Raw genomic sequence first — 13,159 nt, 5'->3', positions numbered from 1 at the left:
CTTGGATACACTCAAAAATAAAGATGACTTTTAAAATATCAATGATCAACTTTTTAAAAAAAGATGTATAGACTGGTTGAATATATCAATCTCCACAATTACATTTGGGATAAAATGTGTATCTACATAATGAACCACCCACTCAAAGACCAGTTCACCCATGAAGCCTTCCCTGATTTTCCTCAGTGATAACTTGTCTTTAATTTCTGATCAACATTCAATACTTACCATGTTATCAAGCACACTTCATATGCCTCTGCATTTCTCTTATGTACTTACTACATGTTCTGTTTCCCATAATTTAAGCCTCCTGTTAGATTATAAATTTCCTGAGAGCAAGCATCAAACTTATTCATCTTTGGCTCTTCCTCCAATGTAGCAAAATGATACACAAAAAAAATGGAGCCATCAATCATCTTGGAAACAGAATCAACATTCAGCTAGAAGTTGATGTCCCACTACAGGTCAATGACCAGGGAGGTTGTTCCTATAAGGTTTCTCACCTGATAGGAAGCTGCACTTCAATCTCCCTTCTCAGTTAGCTACCCCTGCCTTATGAGCTCCTAAAGAATTTACCACTGTTGGGGTGGCTAGGTGACATAGTAGATAAAACACGAGCCCTGGAGTCAGGAGTACCTGGGTTCAAATCCAGTCTCAGACACTTAATCATTACCTAGCTGTGTGGCCTTGGGCAAGCCACTTAACCCTATTTGCCTTGAAAAGACCTAAAAAAAAAAACAAAAAAAAAAACTTACCACTGTTCCCTTCTATTGCTAGGAACATAAGAGAGAACTGCTTGTTACTTTTCCCTCTCCTGTGGAATGTACACCCCTACCACTAACCCCCCACCCATATACTAGAGGTCAAAAATAAACACATTCTTTCTCCCCCTCCCCCATCAAGAAAAAGGTTTGGAGAGATTCAGGCCAACCTAACTTCTTAACAGGATAAGGGGTACTGAAAGGGAAGTATTCAGTCTCAGACGAGTGCATTGCTCAATAATCTTTCTAAAGCAGGTCTTGAAATTTGGCCACAAAGAAGAGTTGAGAAAATGCACCACCTTCCCTTTGTTGCTAAAGTGGGGGACTATGGATGAAATGACTGAACTTGTAAGACTATTCGTACTGCTTGATTTTGTTGCAATGGTTTTTTTTCCCCTTTAAACTTTCAAAATCTTGGTTACAAAGGATAGCTTTCTGGAGGGGAGAAGAGTGGATAAAAAGGGATGTATCCTGAAATATGATATAAAACCCAAAAAGCATCTATGCAATTTTTTTTAAAAGCATTTCCCCACAAACATTTTTCCAAGGAGCACTGAATGTGTATCCATGCATTAGAACACACTAGGTGGCACAGTGGATAGTGTGCATGGATACACATTCAGTTTGGTCTTCCTTATCCTCCCCTTGTGCTCCTTAGGAAAATGTTTGTGGGGACTTGCTTTAAAAAAAAAAATCTACCCTCAGACAATTACTAGCTGTGTGACCTTGGGCAAATCCCTTAATCCTGTGTGCCTCAGTTTCTTTATCTGTGAAATGAGTTGGAGAAGGACGTGGTAAACCACTCCAGTGTCTTTGCCAAGAAATCTCCAAATAGGGTCAAAGAGGAGTAAGAATAAACAATAAAACATACATTGCCAAAAGGATCATGAAATCATAAATTTAGTGCTGAAAGGGACCCTAGGTCACCTACTTCAGTAGTCAATAAGTATCTATTAAGGGCAAGGAACTATGCTAAGAGAGATTTACAAAATCTCATCTGATCCATGTAACCCCTTGAAGTAGGTGTTATTATCTATTAGCTATTGCTATCTCCATTTTACAGAAGAGGAAACTGAGGCACAGAAAGGTTAAGTGACTTGCCTAGGATCACACATCTAGGAAATATCTAAGAGTGAATTTGAACTCAGCTCTTCCTGACTCCAGGCTCAGAGTTCTATACCCTGTGCCCCTAGTCCCCCTCAAAGCTCTAACTGCTCTACTCTACTAAGAAATAATAAGATATATTGGTAATATCTGAACCTATGTTCTCTGATTCCAAAATTTATTGCTCTGTACAATATAACATCTCTCTACAAATATTCTTGGGTAATTCCCAAGTCAAACGTGTAAATGATAATGATAAAGTGTATATATATATATACATATATATATATATATATATATATATATATGTATATATATATATACACACACACATATATAAAATAGGCACATATATATGCACATAAATATATGATTACGATATACAAGATGCTTTATAAATATCATTGCAATTTTTCCTCTCACAGTGATTCTGGACTGGTAGGAATAGGTTAACCCTAATTTATAGGTGAAGAAACTGAGACAGACAAGTTAAGTTGCCTCCCCAAGCTCACACAAGCTAGTAGGTGTCCCTCTGAGGGTGGATTTAAACTCTATTCTTACTGACTCTCCAGGTCCACGAAACTTCCCACCATGCCATCTGGTTGCCTTATAAAACATACACTACTTTAACAGAATATAATAGAAATAATACTTTTTTCACAGCACTGGAAACTAAGTAGTCCAAAAGAGACTGTGCTAAGCTCTTTACTAATATTTTAAGTGCTTAAAAAATATTTGTCCTCTTCTCCCCCATTCCTTTCCCTATTAATGCATTTACATTTTATAAATGAGTCAACTAAGATTCAGAGAGTGAGTGGAATGACTTGTCCATGATCACAAGATTAGTAACTGTCCAAGTCTCTTGATCCCTGGACTCAGCATTCTTTTTATTCTGTCCTAACTATCTCTCACCACTAAAACCCAGTCTTTCAACAAGCCAATCTTGTGATGTTTCCTCCAAGCTCTAAATTCTATAGTCTTGAACTGTTAGAATATCTCTCCCCATCTGGACTGGGAAAGAAATTTGCCAGAGAATCTGAAGCTGAAGCCTGAAAAGAATGCAAATCTCAGTCTGAAAAGAGCTGGAAACCTGCCTTTCTTGGGAAATATTCAATAACTAGGTCCCAGTCCAAGGGTTGGTATCAGTCACCTTTTTAATCTGACTAAAGACTGAAAATTCTCCTCAGTCTTTGACAAAAGATTATATTATTATTATTAAGGGGAAACTAGATTGTTAAGTGATCTCTCTGTAGGGACCTCTATTCCACAAACTGTCCAATAAGACCACCATCAAAACAAGAACACAGGACTGGAGTCACAGATTTGATTTGGTAGAGTAGGCTAAGGAAATAATTGGCTCAGCCGTCTTCCACCTCCCCTTATAAACCTCACTTGCAGGACTAAGCTCCATTTAATAGGTGGCAGGCAAGACAATGGCAAAGTCTACTGGTCCCCAAAGTCCATTGGTCATTTTACTACATTTCCTTTATTGTTGTAGTAGTTGGTCAGTCAAAATACAACTCTTCTGCCATTTGCAGTTTTCTTGGGTAAAGATACTAGAGTAGTTAGCCATTTCCTTCTTGAATCCATTTTACAGATGAGTAAAATGAGGGAAATAGGGTTAAGTGACTTGTCCAAGATCACACAGCTTCTAAGATCTGAAACCAGATTTTAACTCCTAGTAAAAAGACAACAAGCTGACCCAAAACCAAGCAGTTCTTGAACATTTACACCCGGGTTCACTGGATATCTCCCTATTCAAAGCAAGAGATAAAGCTAATGGGCTCCTCACTGAAACTGAGGAAAGGGTAACAAATTTCCCAGAAAAGGCCCTGAGGCCAGAGCCCCCATTTCAGTCCTATAGCAGTCATTTAGGACACTTTCCCTATCTGTAAGTCTCTTCATTCAGGTTAACCTGTGTAGGAGGTATTGGTTTAAAAAAAAAAAATGACTATGGTATTTGATAGCAACCTGTACCAGAAGCCAAGCCTGACCTCCTATACTAAGATGGGGCAAGGACAGAGAGAGAAGAAAAACAGGAGGGAAGAGAAAAAACAGGGGCAACATTCAACAGGCTTCAGCACTCAGCCTGCAGGGAAAGAAAAGCAGGGGGAGGTATACTTGGGAGAAAGCTCCTGCACCCACACGGGTTACTCATCACTTTGCCTGCATTCCCTTTTCCACCCTCTCATTTTCTCTCTCTCTCACATACACCCCCACAAGAAGGGAAAGGTGAGTCTTTTCCAACATGTTTTCCTCTAAGCTATTTGATAATTTTCTACATATCCTTTTTCTTTTTCAAGGATAAACTGAAGTTCCATTACCCACCATGACTTCGCACTGCTTCCCATCCCTGGACCTTTCTTTGTTCAAGAGTTCTATACAAAAAAAAGAGTTCTATACAGCTGGACTGCCTCATACCTTGTTCTATCTCCGCCCTTCCCTCCACACTCTTCACCTAAGTTTTCAATTAGAAATGTTCTTTCTTTCCTAAAACTCGCAGTACATTTTGCTGCATGTTTGATTTTACATATATTTATTTATGTAATTTTTATATACATATGTGTATATATAAAATTGTGTGTGTGTATATATGTGTATATATATATATATACATATATATATAATTACTTGCATAGATTTTCTCTCTCTTCTGTAGATTTTCTTTTTGATGACAGCAGGAATATTATTTTATTAATTCTTCTAAAGACTGATCCCTAGCAATATTGGGTCCTCCAAAGTCAGGAAAACCTGGATTCAAGTCTAGGCCTCTTGTTCATGACTTTGGGCAAAAGTCAATTGCCTCAAAAAAAAAAAAAGACTATACTGGTATCAATTGACACCAAGAAAATCATAAGTGTGTATATGGAAAACGAAGGAAAATTGGTCATCTGCCTTAGCATACAGTATTTAATAAATGTTTGTGGCCAGAATTTCCCAGTCACCCCAGCACACTGTGATTTTTCTGTTCTCTGAGCATCTTCTGCACTGTCATACCACTTCATTTGCTACTTTATTACTTACTGCTTTGTACTATTGAATATCTTTATATCTGTCTTCTTTTTTTAGGTTTTTGCAAGGCAAATGGGGTTATGTGGCTTGCCCAAGGCCACACACAGCTAGGTAATTATTAAGTGTCTGAGGCCACATTTGAACTCAGGTACTCCTGACTACAGGACCAGGGCTCTATCCACTGCCGCCCCATATCTAAGTCTTAAAAGGATTCCTTGAAAATTAGGGAAAAGAAGAATCCTAATTGGAGATTTACTGCTCAGTCTAAGACAAGCGGAAGGTTTTTACAGAAAATGACAGATCTCCTTGCCTCTCCACGTGGTCTCAGGCCTATATCACTGCCACCTCTCAGTCTTGCCTTCCAAACTCAATAGAAAAAGTCAGCTTTAAAAAAAAATCATTTCCCTCAATTCACCTTTTAAAAAACTTATGAGCAAATGTATCTAAATAGCTTGTGAACTTTAAAGCATTATATAGTCATTTATTATTTATCATTATTATTTTAACTGATGCCAAATGAGCTTACTAAACCTCTTTAAAAAAAAATCATGATGGGGGGGTGGCTAGGTGGCACAGTGGATACAGTACCAGCCCTGAAGTCAGGAGTACCTGAGTTCAAATGTGGCCTCAAGACACTTAATAACTACCTAGCTGTGTGGCCTTGGGCAAGCCACTTAATCCCATTGCCTTGCAAAAACCTAAAAAAAAAAAAATGATAATGTAGTAACCAAAAAATATTCCTCAGCCATTCTTCAAAATCTGATGCTTCCCCCAAGTAGTATACTACACCACCTAGAAAACCCCCAAACTGCTAACCCTTTTTTTGAGCATCAGTGGGCTTCCAGTGCTCATCCCTCATCAGGAATAACCCTGGTCCATCTTCTATTTTATACTTGTTAACCCAAGTAAAAAAGACACAGGCAACTCCAAAAGTCTTCACACCTTGACCCAGGTTCTGAAACCTGAATAACAAAAGTCTTTAATTGATTATGAGTTAGAATTTTCAGGAAGGAGCACCTGTAAGGGATTTATTGGAAAAGCAGCTGGAAGGAACCTTAGAGCTTATATAGATCAATCTTTCAGTGCCCAAAACCATTCATGCTATAGCAGTCCAAACTAGAACTCAGTTCCTCCAAACAATGAAAAAATAAAGATTGTCTGCAATGAGCCTGAAAAAAAACACTTGACTAATCACTGAGTTAGGACCCAGATTACATATGTTGAATTTCTTTTAAGGAAATTCTTATCAGTAGTGATGGTTGTTTATATTTCTATAGTACTTTAGCATTTTCATATGCATTATGTCATTGAATTAGCAATTATTAATAATTACTGGGATTAGCAACAATACTAAGATAATTAGCTCTATAACACAATTATAATCTTATCTTCATTCTGAATTTTTTTGTGAAGAGGCAAGGAAGAAAGTAATCTATCATCTCTAATTTTTTTTAACATCTCCATTTTGTAGATGAGGTCATTCAGAACAGTGAAGTGATTCAACTAAAAAAAGGGTCAAGATCAGCCTTAACACCAATCCTGCCTTTCCCAAACCTACCTAAAGGAGGCCAATTTCAAAGACTTAAATTAAAAAACAGAAAAACTCTACATTTCCCTTCTAAATAAAAGAAACAGAAAATTGGGGCAAGGGTAAGCAGTAATAAATCAAAGCTTCTGGATTCAAATTCTAGCTGTCATATTATTTATTACCTGTGAGGGCTCAAGGAAATCACTTCTTCCCTCATCTATAAAAGGCAACAGAAGAGGTGGCCTCTGAGATGGGATGGTCCCTGATCATACTAAGAGCATAATAAGGTAACAGCTATGGGCCTCAACTTCAACTGGAAGAGGCCACCTCTAAAAGTAAAGATGGTTGCCCTGGGCTTGAATTATATGGTACAGTGAAGAGCAATAGGAGAAGAGGTATCTAGGGTTCTTTCAGCTTATAGAAATAATGTCACCTAAGACAACAAACCGATTCAGTTCATCTTTTTTTCATACCCATGATACCCCTGCTTGGCATAACTAGAAAGTGAGATAAGTTTCCTTTCATTTCAAGCACAAGGCAAAGTTAGTTCATTACCAAGGATTTCTTGAATGTAAAATCACTTTATCTCTGATGGACTCAGTTTCCTTTTCTGTAAAGTGGAGATAAGAGCACATTTCTTTCATGATTATTATGAGAATAAATGAGATAATATCTATTTAATCTTGGTCTTCTGTGACTTCATTTGTTTGTCATCTGTAAAGTGAGGCAATTAGCCCAAGATCTCCTATAACTCTAAATCAAGGATCCCCAAATCCTCATTCATCTGCCAGCCTGAAACATTTAACATGGCCAAAGTGGGGTTTTCATTACAGTTGGACAGATAAAACTGGGGTGGTTTTCTCACCATCCAGAAAATGAGCCCTAAACAGCCGTTTGTCCGCTCAGTAACCCAGAAGGATGAAGAAACTGGCTAAAGATAAAATGGTTAACTATTTACCAGCTGAGAGCTGTGCTGGAATACCTTCACTAGAGTCTCAGTTTCTGCATTTGCTCAACAAATATTTCTTACTATTGCCTAGATTTAAGGATGTTAGGTGCTACATAGATGCAAAGATGAGTAAGTTACAAGTTCCCGATTTTAGGTACTTACTTACAATCTAGAGAAAATACAAATCATATACACAATAGTAACTCCTATTTGACACTTTAAGGTTTACATAGGGCTTTCTGCACAAAAACTGAGGCAGGTGATACTTATATTACCTCCTTTTGCAAAGAGGTAAAGAGTTAAAGTGAAGCCCAGAGAGATGAAAGAGTCATCTTAACCACGATCAGATTCAAAGTTGAGATCTGAATTCACAACTTTGACTTTTGGTGTAAAATCCTTTCTTCTCCACCCACACTGCTTGCCCTACCTGTGAGGGTATAACCACAGGCTGCTAGAAGGTTCAAGGCAAAGTGACATCAGATTTAATAATTTCAATGGGAATCTGGGAAGACATGACATTTGAGTTGGATCTCAAAGAACAGATAGTATGGGCAGGTGGAAAGTAGACTATTTAAAGAATGTATCTGGGGCAGCTAGGTGGCACAGTGGATAGAGCACCGGCCCTGAAGTCAGGAGTACCTGAGCTCAAATCCAGCCTCAGACACTTAATAATTACCTAGCTGTGTGTGGCCTTGGGCAAGCCACTTAACTCCATTGCCTTGGGGGGAAAAAAAAGAATGTATCTGAAAGTAATGACAAGTAACTGATGAACCATTGGTACAGTAAGTATCTGAAGAGCTATAAAAATGCACTGGCTAATTAATTATATTCTAGTTTATTTAATCAAAAGTAATTTCCTTATCTCCCACCCTCTAAATTTCTATCTGAACCTCTTCTGTCCCCTAGAAGTTCCAGATTGCCTTCTTAACCTGTATGTTCCCTCTAGTCTGATATCAGGTCAATTTTATCATTCATCCACCAAGAGTATGATGATGAGAGTAATTGTAGATGGAAGGCCTTACCAAGTTAGTCATAAGATTAAATAATCTATCTTTATAAAAAGCTTCATTTGCCAAAACCCCTTTCATATACTATTTCATTTGCTCATCACAAGAATTCTAAGGTCAAAAGCATGGATATATTGTTTCCAATTTACAGAAGATAAAATTGAGACCCTGAAAGGCTTAGTAGTGACTTGACCATGGGTGTATAAAACCCAAACAAACCTAGAATTCAGATCTCTTATCTCTTGTCCAGTAGCTTTTTCCACATTACATCATACTGTCTCTAATACAGTCTCTACCAAGACAAATCATGTTGTCTGCCACCTCCAGACACCCAGTTGTTGGAGACCTTCCACCTCCTGCCTCTCTTTTCCTTAAAGAGACTAGGTATAAGTGCTCACAAGTGGTTTGTTCTTACTTTAATACTGAACTTTCACCCAATAATTTCAGGATTTTTTGTGGGGTTTTTTTCTCCCCAAACTAGATTTTCAGTGCTGCAGGGAGTGAGTGGAGGGAGTCTTTTTATGTCTCCCACAATGCCTAATACAATACCATGCACACAGGAGGTGTCAACTCACATTCATTTGAGTTCATATCCATTTTCCCTGGACTAGTCTCTGACCACACCTCCTAGCATTTTCCCACCCCCAAAATGAAACAATTCTAACCTCTAAGATGATTCACTTAAAGGAAACCTCCTCTCTTAGGGACATCATAGCATTGCTTGAACTGATAATTGGTCCAACACTGGAACACAATTTGGAATTTGTATTCAAGAATGTCAAAGACAGAGGGAAAGATTCCAGATATACAAAACTAATGATAGCATCCCTTTGTGTGGTAGCAAGAAACTGGAAATGAAGAAAGCACTTTCCAAATGGGTGAATAGATAATAGAAACATAGATTTAGTATTGGAAAGGACCTAGTAAGAAAGTCCAAATAGGTTAGTGACTTGCTCAGGGTAAGACTGGTAGTAAATGGCAGAACCTAGATTACAGAGACTCCTGGGACCTCCTATTTCAGTGCTCTTTCCACTATACCACCACACAAATTACGGTATATGAATGTAAAGGAATTTAATTCTTAGCAAATGATGAATATGAAAAGGTTATAGAAACTTGAGAAAATTTTATATGAAAAAAACAAAACCAAGGGAACAATTTACATCATGACCATAGTAATATAAAACACAGAAAAATTCAGAATTCTTTTTTAATGAAATGACTAGTCATGATTTCAAAAGAATGATGGTGAATCATGCCTCCTAGTAAAGAGGTGGCAGAGTATCATTGGGGAATGAAACATCTATTTTCACAAGGATACTTTTTTTGATGTTGTTTTCTTGATGATACAAGAGAGGGTCAATCAATGGAAGTGAGGATTATCTATTTGGGGCTTTCTTTTAAAGATTAAAAAAAATCACTAAAAATTTTTTTTTCCTCTCAGTTCAAACTAGTCCTGAAAAATAAGCCTGTTTTTAAAACAGTCCAATTACCCTCAAACCTCATTTATCCTAGCCTCCCCTTCTTAAAGTGGGATGTGGGCAGTAGGGTGGGGTAATGACTTAGTTACATTACAAAGGAGTGGGGGGGGGGTAGAAAATGAAATCTACAGAAGACTATATATGGCAGAGAACAGGGAGCAGGCCAGGCCCCGAGGTTGCAACATTTGTAGGGAGCAACAAGCCAAGCCTTTTAGCGTATGTGTTTTAAATTACCTTTGATTGTCTGATGAAGTGACTAAAAGGGAAATGTTTCAGGGCTTAGGATTCCAGAGTGAGCTAATACAGGATGCCTTTGGCTGAAAGGGGGAAAAAAAGTTCAGCCGGCTTGCGCCCACCCCACCCCCCACTCCTTTTAAGTTTAAAAAAGGGAATGAACGTTACCATTTTTGGACATGAGTTCTCCTTCTAGCCCAGCCCTAAAACCACACTATCCTCCCCATTCGGAAGATCAGCTGGAATTGGGGGAATGGGAAGTGGGGGAGGAGTTCCCGGGAGGGGGTGGGGTGGTGGCCAAAGGGAGGCAGGAGCCAGGAGTTTGGAAAGGGAAGATAGTCTGCGAGGTAGCAGGCAGAGACCTGGGACGTTCAAAGGAGGCAGTCGGGTTAGCTCCCTGGGGCCCACGGTAGGATTCCAATTGCAGGGGGGGGGGGGGGGACCAAAGGGCAAGCCTTCCTGATCTCTTCCAGAGGTCCTCTGCTCCAGAATCACCTTTCCAGCTGGTCCACAGTCCCTGACCTCGTGGTGTACCAGCGAGCTGGAGCTCACATGCAATGTGGACACACAGTAGGGCTCTCTTCAAAACGATGCTGGAAAGACTAAAACTAATCTGCATTTCCTCCTCGGAGCCCCAGGGGCCGGGAACTTTTGGGATTCCAAAGGATTCAGCCGTCCCCCAAGAAAAGACTGGGGAGAAAGGAGGCGGCAGGGGAAGGGGGTAGGTGATTGGGAGGGACCGTGGATGAGGAAGCGAAGGTAAGGGAGAGAAGCAGGTACAAACAATAAGTAGAACAAATCCCCGGGCTACCAACCGCAAAAAGGAACTTCTCCCGAGCCTGAATTGGGCAATAAAACGGTTTGATTTTCCTCATTCCACCCCCGCAGAGTCTCCAAGCTACCTTTTCTTTTTTCTTTCTTTCTTTTTTTTTTTTTGCTTCTTGTTCTCGAGAAATGGCTCCGAGCTAACCCAGCCATCCCGTTCTCCCTCCCACCCCGAATCACGAATACACAACCACATCCACCTCCTACACTCTCTGGGGAGAAAGACCCTAAAGCGACTCTGCCGCGCCCCCTCCCTCCCTGCCCCTGCCAGCCCCAGGTCTGAGCTATGCGGGCCGCTGTGCCGGTGGATGCGGGGGAGCTGGTGGGAGGCAGGGGACCGGGGAAGGCACGGGGTCTGGCACGCAGCTAAGATGACAAACCCTCAGGTAGGGAGAGCAGGGCAATCCAAGGAAAGCGAGCTGCCACGGAAGAGCCGGGCAGGCAGAGGGCGGCAGGAATGGAAAGATGGAAGGGGGCCCGGGGCTTTGGTGCCGGTCAGCGCGCCCACCCCCAAACCGCATCTGTGCCCCGGCCTTGGAGACTGGAGCTAGGGGCGGGGACGCCTGGCTCCGGGTCACGACAGGAAAGGCGGCCGCAGATCCGCCTTATCTTGCCCTCCAGCCCAACCTCTGGCGCCTCGGGGTGGCAGCTCCTGGTTCTCTGGTCCAGAGCACACGGGGGAAGGGAAATGCACCCAAGCCCTGGCGAAGCACACACAGCCCGGCCCGCGCCTCGCCGCCACCCACCCCCCTTTTCCTGCTAAACGCCTGAAACCTAACACCCCACTCCTCGGGCGCCCCTCGGCGGTCCCCTCCCGCGGCTCGGCTCGCCGTGGCCTCTCCCCGGGACGGAGGGTCTGGGCAGAGGGCGCGGACGGGGGCTGGGGCGGGGGTGGACGGAGAGAGAGGATGCCGGTTGGGCTGAGTACCTTTCTTTGCTGCTTCTCCCAGGCGGGGTCTAGGAGTAAGTCTCGGTCCCAGTCCTCTTCCGGCTGCATGTAATCGTTGGTTTGCTGGGAATCGTAATGATCCATAGTGGAACCTGCGTCCTTGGGTTTTGTCCTCCACCTTCTTCCTAAGCTGTGGCTGCTGCCACGGTTGGAGCGGGACTGGGCTGCGGCGGGCCGAGCTGCTCGGGGGGCTCCTCCACCCAGCGGCGGCGCGGCCGGCGAGGAGCCGACAGGGCAGGCTGGAGGGGCGGGCGGGCGCGGGAAGGCGCGGCGGCGGCTCCTTCGCTACCTGGACTCCAACCTAATCCTCGCGCACCCGCAGCCGGAGGGAGAGGAGGAGCGCTGCTCCCAAGGCGCAGATCCCTCCCGAGTAACCTCATTGGCTCATCTCAGTAGCCCAAACTTCCCATCTTCGCCTCTCATTGGGGCTTGCTGGTATCCATCAGCCTCACCATTGCAGATATAGGTTGATTTTGGGCAAATAACTCCTTCTCGTCTACCCTCCTCACTCCCTTCTCCACCTCCTTTCCCTGCTCACTCTCTTCCTCCCTCCCTCTTTCCTTCCCAACATCTCTTCTCCCTGCCCCCCCTTTCCCCTAACCCCAACCCTCCCTTTCTCTTTTACTCGCCCCCTTCCTCAGCTCGTTTGATCCTGACAACAACCTTTTGAAAATTGGGTGGATGCTGGTAAAGGGAGAAACAGGGCTCTTGGCTTCCGGGAAAGTGCTCTTACTATTCAAGTCAACAAGCGCCAAGCGCCTACTCGGTGCCAGCCCTGGGAATACCGAGAAAGGCTAAACCAGCCCCTGTGCTCAAAGGAGCACATTCTAATGGGGGGGGGGGGGGAGAGAATTTGTAAACATCTCTATATAAATAAGCTATATACGGAATAAAAGGCAGGTAATCTCAAAAGGCGTTAGCTTTAAGAAGGATCGGAAAAGCTTTTAGCAGAAGGTGAGATTTTGCCATGACACTGCCCTCCCTCTCACCTCCAGCACCATTTGCAGCAACCACTCTTCATAATTTCTTTGTCGCTTTATTGGGGGACAGGGGAGAACCGGGGACACGGAACCAGACGTTTTTCCCCAAATAAGTGCTTCCCTTGCTTTCTCTTCACTCTCTAAGAATAAGCTTTTAACTTCGTTCCTTGCTCCTCGAGATAAGCTTCTTGTGGGTAAGGACTTTGTTGATTAATGGACTAATGTTTGTTGAATTAATTACTGTACTTTCTTATAGCAAATTCCCTCGAAGCCAACTGAGTTATCGACGTATATACTAGCCTAAGAGAAAATTAACTCAAGAAAGTGTT

The 13,159-nt window shown here is 42.2% G+C and overlaps 1 protein-coding gene across 3 annotated transcripts in view; it reads right to left on the bottom strand.

The window, feature by feature from the left end:
• The window catches only part of ACTN1 (actinin alpha 1), a 106,234-nt gene extending 94,166 nt beyond the window's left edge, over positions 1-12,068 (bottom strand). For all 3 annotated transcript variants that reach the window (XM_074236046.1, XM_074236047.1, XM_074236048.1), the window contains exon 1: positions 11,830-12,068. In XM_074236046.1, coding sequence (XP_074092147.1) covers positions 11,830-11,934 — 105 coding nt within the window. In that variant the 5' untranslated portion in view covers positions 11,935-12,068. The remainder of the gene's footprint in view (positions 1-11,829) is intronic.
• Between the last annotated feature and the right edge of the window lie 1,091 nt (positions 12,069-13,159).

Source organism: Macrotis lagotis, chromosome 4, assembly GCF_037893015.1.
Source record: "Macrotis lagotis isolate mMagLag1 chromosome 4, bilby.v1.9.chrom.fasta, whole genome shotgun sequence".
In the NCBI taxonomy this organism is placed as follows: domain Eukaryota; kingdom Metazoa; phylum Chordata; class Mammalia; order Peramelemorphia; family Peramelidae; genus Macrotis; species Macrotis lagotis.
This window is presented reverse-complemented; position numbering and strand designations above follow the sequence as displayed.